The sequence below is a fragment of the Triticum dicoccoides genome, chromosome 2B, assembly GCF_002162155.2.
Source record: "Triticum dicoccoides isolate Atlit2015 ecotype Zavitan chromosome 2B, WEW_v2.0, whole genome shotgun sequence".
Classification (NCBI taxonomy): Eukaryota; Viridiplantae; Streptophyta; class Magnoliopsida; order Poales; family Poaceae; genus Triticum; species Triticum dicoccoides.
Window position 1 is genome coordinate 677,698,845 of NC_041383.1, and position 8,323 is coordinate 677,707,167.

Here is an 8,323-nt window from a genome sequence, read left to right on the forward strand (position 1 = left end):
CGACATGCAGCGCATGCAGGATATATCTGATCTTACGTGGCCAGATCTCCGGACAACTGCCCTCTTTGACTTACATCGTACACACGCCTTTTGTTTACAGTATCCGACATAGACAAACTGTGCAACACTAGTCGCCACGACGGCAGAATGGAAGGAAAATTCGTAGCTTCCGCGGCACCTCTCGCTCGTGCCCTGTCAATCTGTCATGGAGTACGACCACGGACTGGCCGTGCCCTCTACTCCTCTATATATACCTCACCAAGGGAAGACACCAACATAGTTTCTGAGTTCTTACTTCTGGCCACAACATCATCCATCACAGCCACCAGTCTATCCTAGGTAACTAGCTAACAGAGCTTGTATCGAGAAAATCTATCTGATGGGGAGGTCGCCGTGCTGCTGCCGCGACGCCGACGTGAAGAAAGGGCCATGGACGGAGGAGGAGGACAAGACGCTGGTGGAGCACATCAAGAAGCACGGCGGGAAGGTCGGCAGCTGGCGCGGCCTGCCCAAGTCCGCCGGCCTCAACCGCTGCGGCAAGAGCTGCCGCCTCCGGTGGACCAACTATCTCCGCCCCGACATCAAGCGCGGCAACTTCACCGACGAAGAGGAGCGCCTCATCATCACCCTCCACGCCGGCCTCGGCAACAAGTACGTTGTTCACGTCAAACCCAACTGCTCCACACACACAGAGCTTAGCCGCCATGCATGCACTGTCAATTTCCTCCAGCTGGACCTTTTGCCATAATTGTTAGTCTTCAAATGACACTGACATGGATAAATTATTGTTGCACGTTAGGTGGTCGACGATCGCGACGCACCTGGAGGGCCGGACAGATAACGAGATCAAGAACTACTGGAATACGCACATCCGCAAGAAGCTCCTGCGCATGGGCGTCGACCCAGTGACGCACCAGCAGCTGCCACCCGACCAGAGCCACCGCCACCTCAACGCCACCTCCATCGCCCACCTCCCCGAGGCGCTCCTCTGGGCCGCGGCAGCCGCGAGCCTCAGCAGCCTGGACACCGGCGCCCTCATGCAGGCGCAGCTCCTACAGCAGCTCATCCCGGCCATTGGATCCAACTATGGCACCAGCGGCCTCATCGCCAACCTAGCTGCAGCAAACGCAATGCAAAACTCAAGCGGTAGCATGGTTCCGGACCTTCTACTGGAGGACCAGATGAACTGCCTGCAGCCGGGTTACCTCTGCAACACCTCCAATTTTGCAGAGCAGCACGTGGTGCAGGAGCAGCTGACCAACGACACGTCTCCGGGAACGAGCTCCTTTGCAGCAGCTGAACAGGCTGATGAGCTCTGCAACACTGCAGCTTCATTTGCATCGCATCATGTTGCACCTGTGGGTGACTCCGCGGGTGACTGGTCGCCGTCGCAGGAGTTCGCTGGCTTGCTGGAGCCCATGATGGAGCTTCCCGATCTGCGCTCTCTGGAAAGTGATTCTTTCTGGAAGGAAATACTGGAGGACAGCTACCGTTTGTAGATTGTTCCTTCCGGCTGAAACAAATATGGTGTGTATGATAATTTTGTACAGTGTTAGATCTATCGTAAAGGTGTAGATGAGAAGATAAAACATGATGCATTGATTTGTTTATGTGTTGATTGTGCTTCTTCCAATAGATTTGTTGGTCAAGTTGAAAGGTTGTCAATTGCTGATTTAATGTGACCCATGCCCCTTAAAAGTTAAGATGTTGCCACTAATTAAGATGGCAGACAACTGAAACACTTTTGTCGCAATGATCGTGGTGCTTATTGGATATAATTTGATTATGGTTGGAGCTTAGCAATATATACTGCAATGAAATGTTATACTAGTTTACACAGCCCATGTTAGCTAATACATGGACAGAGCTAAGGTGTCACAAAAAGCGAAGTAGATTTCATTTTCAATGTTTTCTTTTCAAGGAATCGGCAAGAACACCACCTTTCCATAAGAAGAAAAGGAGGATTTATGTACAGAGGGGACTAGTTTTTGAAGGAAACTAGCCGAAACCCTATGTTTTTTTTGGAACGAAGACGCTAGACACGTTCGACTTTAAATTAATAAAGCCACCAGGCAGCATCCACAAGGTTCAGATAACTTACACAACCACATAGTTCAAACAGGCCCCAAGGCCAACATGAGCGTTACATAACAAGGTCCAAACTAAGGTGACAAGACATGGAATAATATAGGCGAACTAAAGCATCACTCCTTGCCTCCCCAAAACGCAATTGACGCCAACAAAGCCAAGATCCAGCTACGAAGAGTGGTGGAGCCTCGAGATATTGTTGCTGATCTTCTCCATCATGGCCCTCATGTGTTCAGCATCACGTTGTTGCCCCTACGGTGTCCACATCTGATACTTCCAGGTTCTTGTCGGCGATGTGGAGCTTGGCGCTTTCCATGGACGACATGACGCCCAGCTTGGCCTTGGCCCTGGCGCTGGGCTCCCGCTGCACCACCGGGGTCGCCTTGGAGCGCTTGGCCTTGACACCCGCGCCCGACGCTGCCAACACCGTCCCAAGCTCCCCCCCCGCAGAAAAGCCGCCGCAGCAGGGGCTGAAACCCTATGTTTCCAATAATGTATCCACCTTCCATACTGTTTCTTGTAAATATGTTTGTAGGGAATGGTTTTAAGCAGTGATTTAGATAAATCCTCCTTTCGTAAAGACTTATTTCTGGATTAAATTTGTTCATGATGTGTTTTCTTACCTGCCGTAGCTTCCTAAAAACAGTTCAACTAAGAATCATATATTTTCTAGCAACTTATGACGATCTTGAAGTCAGATTTAGCACAATACCATTTTGAATAGAACAACATTTAATTATTAGACAATTTTACATGATGGCCACAGTCAACATGACATGGTGCATCCGGTTGGACAACCACTAAATGTGTTTGGAAACATAACAAAGAATTAATTGGGCTAAATCCATTCACTCAAAAAAATGTACTAAATCCATTGTAGCGACGTTACACAAAAATAAAACGTGCTTCAGCATGTTGCTTTGTCACAAATATTAGATTCATTTTGTTGAACTATTTGCACCCTAACTGAAAAAAATGTTCTACAAAAACAATTAATGAACATCAACATATATATGTAGAGAGGACTAAATTTAGAAATTTTTGCGGTCCAGTCGATGTAATAGGAAAGCTCGAGATATTAATTAAGGGTGATCTAATAATCTACTTCCTCCGTCCCAGGTTACAAGTCCTACGCGTATACCTAGGTTGCCAATTTTATCACCCTAATATAAACTATATAACACAAAAATTATACCTTTTGAAAATAGAACATCTGAAGTTTATTTTGATATATTTTTTGTAATATATGACTTGTATCAGGTTGGTTAAATTGACGACCTAGGGGTACGCGCACGCCCTGTAAACTGAGAGAGAGGGAGTATCAGACTTGCATTTTATGGACGTACACTATCCCATAGATGCATTGTCCTATTTCTCTCTGATACAAAATTGGGGTAGGAAGTTGTTTGTGCAGTGTTGAAAGGTGATGGAGCTTGGACTTCAAAAGAAACTTGATGGAGCTAGCTCAAGCACCTTGAGACCGACGTGCGGCCTTCATAAAGAAATGATGATTTGGCGCTCAAGCTGATCGAGCCCTACAAGAGCAGCAACAAGGTCGTTTAGTAGTTAGGAATTGGGTAGGTTAAAGGCTTGCTCGATGTTTGAAGCCATTGACTTGTTCCAACAAAATAAGGAAACAGACGGAGCATCGAGGTGAGTGATCAATGATCATCGTTGGGTTTTCTGATCTTAGACCTTTAAGGAAGTCATTCGTGCATTCCAATGGATAATGACGGGTATCATCTTTTAAGTAGAAAGTAAAAAGATTTCTGTTGACTTTCGCTGCTCGTGCCAAGTTAGTTGATGATATTGTTTCCTTTGGGTTTTTGGAGCTGAATAGGAAACGGAGTGGAACAATTGAACTCGGTACACGTTTTGCTAGTGTGAATATGAGCGAACTGACACGGATCGAGCCGCTGGTCACATTGAGTAATTCTGGCCAACGAAGTAAGAGGTGAAAATGGTGAATCTAAACTGAATTATGATGAGGTGCCATAGAATTAAATGAAGAAAAAGAGACTTGCGTATCATATTAAATAACGTGCTACTTTATGTCATGACAATAAATGTAGTCATGTACGATACCAATATATGATATCATGCATTACGGATGTAGTATCATACACTAGTATTATATGCATGATATTAGTTTATGATACTCCCCATTACAACCAGCCTTACAAAGACGTGTTCGTTGTGAGAAAGATGCCAGTCTTGGAGCATGACAGATAACTAGACGCCACCACGTCCGGGTGCATGCGCCTGGCTCGGCTACACGGGTTCTTCTAGTGGATCAGGTGGCGGTCTGAACAGGAAGGCGACGTGGTTTTCCATGGGAAGAAATGGTTGATGAGGCCCCGAGTCCTGGCACGGGAGCCATGTCCCGTGGAAAATCTTTTCTTTTTTAAACGGCGACAAAAGCTTTGCCGCATCTCATTAATAAAGAAGAAGAGAATTGCTCGGTTAATTATGAAAAACCGGGCAAAAATCGCTACATCCCGTGAAGGGGCACATTGGCCAACCTGGCTATCCACACAAGACTCACACACGCTGCCTAGAGAGTAGCACCATCGAGGCGGACTACATGTGTCATCGTCATGACTCCTCCGCGAGCCAGCGACTCCAACTTCACCCGCAAATCCCAATCGGTGAGGCACACACCGCAACAACCTGCACCAAGTCCACATCGACCTATGCCAAACAGTTGGCCACCAGGAGCATCGACGAGACAACTCTGACTTTGGTGAAGACCAAAAGCAGAAGAAATATGCAGGGCTCGCACCAACGAAGACCTCCTCGAAGACCACCGAGCATCTGCCATTGTTGCCACCTAGGCACTTCCAAGGCAGCTTCGACTCTGCGACGCCATAGCGAAACCAAGAGAAAACCAATCGGACACGCCGGAAAGAGCCGACTATCTAAGCCCTGCCGCGACTCTGCACCGCTCACCACCAGCATCGTTGCCAAACAGGTCATCAGCTAGAACCTCCATATCGCCAATTGACCTCTACCAATTGCGATAATGGGTATGTCCAGCCTTGAGAAAGCACGGAAGGAGTCACCATCTTCAAGACGACGCCCTCAGGAGGGTAAGCGACGTCCACGGACACTGGGTCATTAGACTTTCGCCAGGAGCAACCCAGATCCCGCACCCCACGCAATCCGACAGCAGCGCCGTTGACCTGCAAACCCGCTGGCCCAAACACCTCCAACGTGACCGGCGGCGCCACCACCACGCCAGAGCCACCTTCCTCGCCGCCAACTGAAGCCAGCGGGCCAGATCGGGCGCAGACTAGATCTAGCGCCCAAGCATCCGTACGCCGACGCCGCAACCTCAGCCGGCCAAGCTCCAGGCCACACCATGCCACACACCACCAAAAGCAGGATGGGGCTGCCACCCCAACCCGATGTGCCGAGAGCACAGGAGACTCGCCGGTGCCGCCACACCGGCCGGATGGCCGAAATAACCGCCAGCCAAGGAGGCACTACAGAGGCTGACGGCGGAGGAGCACGAGATGGAGCAGAGGGTCGCCGAGGAGCGCCGCGATGGCCGCAGCGCCGAAGGCCGAGCCTCCCCCACCTGGAGCCCTCGCCGTCGAGAACGACGCCACGCGCGCTAGAGGCAAGCCCCGCCACAGCCGTCTGCCGCGCGAGCTTCACCCGACAGTTTCCTCCAGCGGCGGTGCGACAGGAGGAGCCGGGGACAGGGAGTGGCGTCGCGGCGGGCTAGAGTTCCCCCGAGTCGCCTCGGAGGCGACGCGGGGGTCGGGCTGTGTCATGTGTGTCCCACCCTCGCAGCTTCGGTCCCGTGGAAAATCTGACGACGAGAGAACGCTACAAGAGCCATGGTCATTGGCACTCAGATTCAAAAGCGGCACACGAAATTGCTTCACACACAATAGTTGATGCACGATCGGCGAACGACACTTGCTCCCCTACAGCGCTAGCATCAGCTAAGGAAAAAACAATTGCTTCCCGCGTTCACAGGCAGCTGCCAAGTAAGATCGTGCAAGAGTCGGCCACAAATATGTCGTCTGTATAGCAGCGCCGAAGCAGCACAGGAGCTACCAAGAGCCACGGTGCCGTACGTTTATGTCTCCTTTGGTTCATAGGAATAAGAAAATCATAGAAAATAAGATGATATACATCTCAATTCCTATAGTGAAAGGCATATCATTTGATGCATAGGATATGCATTTTTTTCATTGAGTCTAGATTAATGTTTTATTTCTTTGAAATGTGAAGGATTGTTCATATCCTACATAGGCATAGGAATTCATTCCTATATATAGACCAAAAGGCTTCGTTGAAATTTTTCCTTTAAAAATCATATCCTATGAAATTACAACAAGATTTCTATAAACCAAAGAAGGCCTTACTTGAAAAAAAAACATCGGCCATTTTCAGGCTTGCCTAACCTTTTGGAGCAGGTTTCCCACGAGTATTTCAATTGGATTCTTCATCAAATTCTGACCCAAATCATTTAGCGAAACCTCAATCAAGCCGCCAGTAGGATTAGTTAAGAAAAAATAGTATAGTAGTAAGATGAGAATTCTTGCGTCGATCCAGAGACCAACACATGGACGTAATTTGGAGCATACTATTGTAGCCATGCATTATTCAGCAGTGAGATCACTGTGCCGATCAGCACTCCAAGGAAGGAACCGAGGAAGGTTCCTCCTTCGTGCGTGTCATAAGTTACGTACCCTAAAATTAAGGATCTACCTGGCGTGCTTAACCCAATCCTTATTTACAGGTGCTACACTACATAGAGCTTTCCCATATACGACTAGTTTTTTTACGAGTAAATTCCGGTTTTTACCCCCTATTTTGATATTTTTGACACTAATTACCCCATTTAGCCATATTTCATCCATTTTACCCAATTTAACAAAAGTTCTGCCACAATTTACCCTGTTTAAAATTTTGTGAGCGTTCTGACCGACATGTCCCAATTGTCAGGTCCACTTGGCATCCCACATCGATCGTTTTTTCCTGCCTATTTTCTTCCTGCTGGACCGGTCCTCCCAGCTTCTCCTTGACCGGGAACAGGACCAGCCCGATGGAGGTCGCTCGCGTCGCATCCAACGCACAACGCCCGAGTCGGCCGTGGGCCATGCTTGCCTCCAGTCGGTTCTTGCTTGTGTTGCCTGTCCCCTATCGATTGCATCGCCCGTCTAGGTTTCCAACCCACACACATGCTAGGCTCGCTCGAACCTTGGGTTGGGGATTGTCAGGCAGCGATGATGATGACGGCGGTGGCGGCGATGAGTGCTGAGCGGCCGGCCATGCGATTTCATACCTCCTCGAGCAGGGTTGTATGGCCGCGACATCCAAGCAAGAAATGACCCCGTGGAATCCGATGGCTCCGTCAAGCTCGTCGACGTTGGCATAGGCGCGTCCATGTACATGATCCCATCAGGCTGTGACCAGTTCATCTTACTACTTTGGCGACATAGCAGGGACCCCATGAGGATGTGCTCAGTTGATGGCGGGGCTATGGTGATGGCTGGTCCAACAAATTAGTGAGGTTGGTGAACAAACAATCCCTCTCAGTCGTACCCCATTCCACAAGATTTTGACCATATCTATCATAGCAATTTGTGTAGTCTGATATTTTCCCGACTCATGCATTAGCCGGCGAGGCGTTTCATTAGGACAGAATTAAGATGCTTATTGAAGATCATGTGTATACATGTCACCCTTCTGCAATGTGTAGGAGCTAAGAAAGGTGAAGACTGACAAGGTGTTTGTGTCGCTGCTTGTGTAGCCTGCCATTGCCACTGCCACTGTTTGGTGTATTCTGTAGTTTGTGTAGTTGTGAACTAGTGAAGCTATCTATAAATGGGAAGCATTATTCAGTCCTGTTTCGAACATGTGAATCCAGAGCAGTCTATAGCCTATATTAATCAGTTTTGACAGTAGTGTGAAGCAGAAATACGATCTGTTTGGCAAAAGAGAGAAAATTTGACAGCATGATCCTTGAATAAGGAGACGAATTGACATCATGACCTAGAGAACAAATAGGCAGAAATAGTTGTCATAACACAAATTTTTCGCATTTTATTTCCATGATCTGTTGCAAATAATAGAGAAGGATCTATTTTATAAATAATAGGAGAATACCATCAACTCCAAAAAATAGACAGGGTAAATAGGCACAACACAATTGGACCTGCCGGTTAGAATGCTCACAAAAAATTAAATAGGGTAAATTATGGCAACATTTCTACTA

The 8,323-nt window shown here is 48.0% G+C and overlaps 1 protein-coding gene across 1 annotated transcript; it reads left to right on the plus strand.

Annotated features, from left to right (window-relative positions):
- Window positions 1-321: 321 nt before the first annotated feature.
- LOC119368290 (transcription factor MYB41-like) lies at window positions 322-1,638 on the plus strand. The gene is made up of 2 exons (XM_037633588.1): window positions 322-651; window positions 800-1,638. Exons 1-2 carry the CDS (start codon window positions 380-382, stop codon window positions 1,497-1,499), a joined length of 972 nt encoding a protein of 323 aa, XP_037489485.1. The 5' UTR covers window positions 322-379; the 3' UTR covers window positions 1,500-1,638.
- The last annotated feature ends 6,685 nt before the right edge of the window (window positions 1,639-8,323 follow it).

What these genes read in the sequence shown, in the direction of transcription:
- LOC119368290 (XM_037633588.1), top strand. Translation starts at nt 380, where the DNA reads ATGGGGAGGTCGCCGTGCTGCTGCCGCGACGCCGACGTGAAGAAAGGG. An exon ending in CACGCCGGCCTCGGCAACAA is followed by an intron (nt 652 to 799) that starts GTACGTTGTTCA and finishes GTTGCACGTTAG; the next exon opens with GTGGTCGACGATCGCGACGC.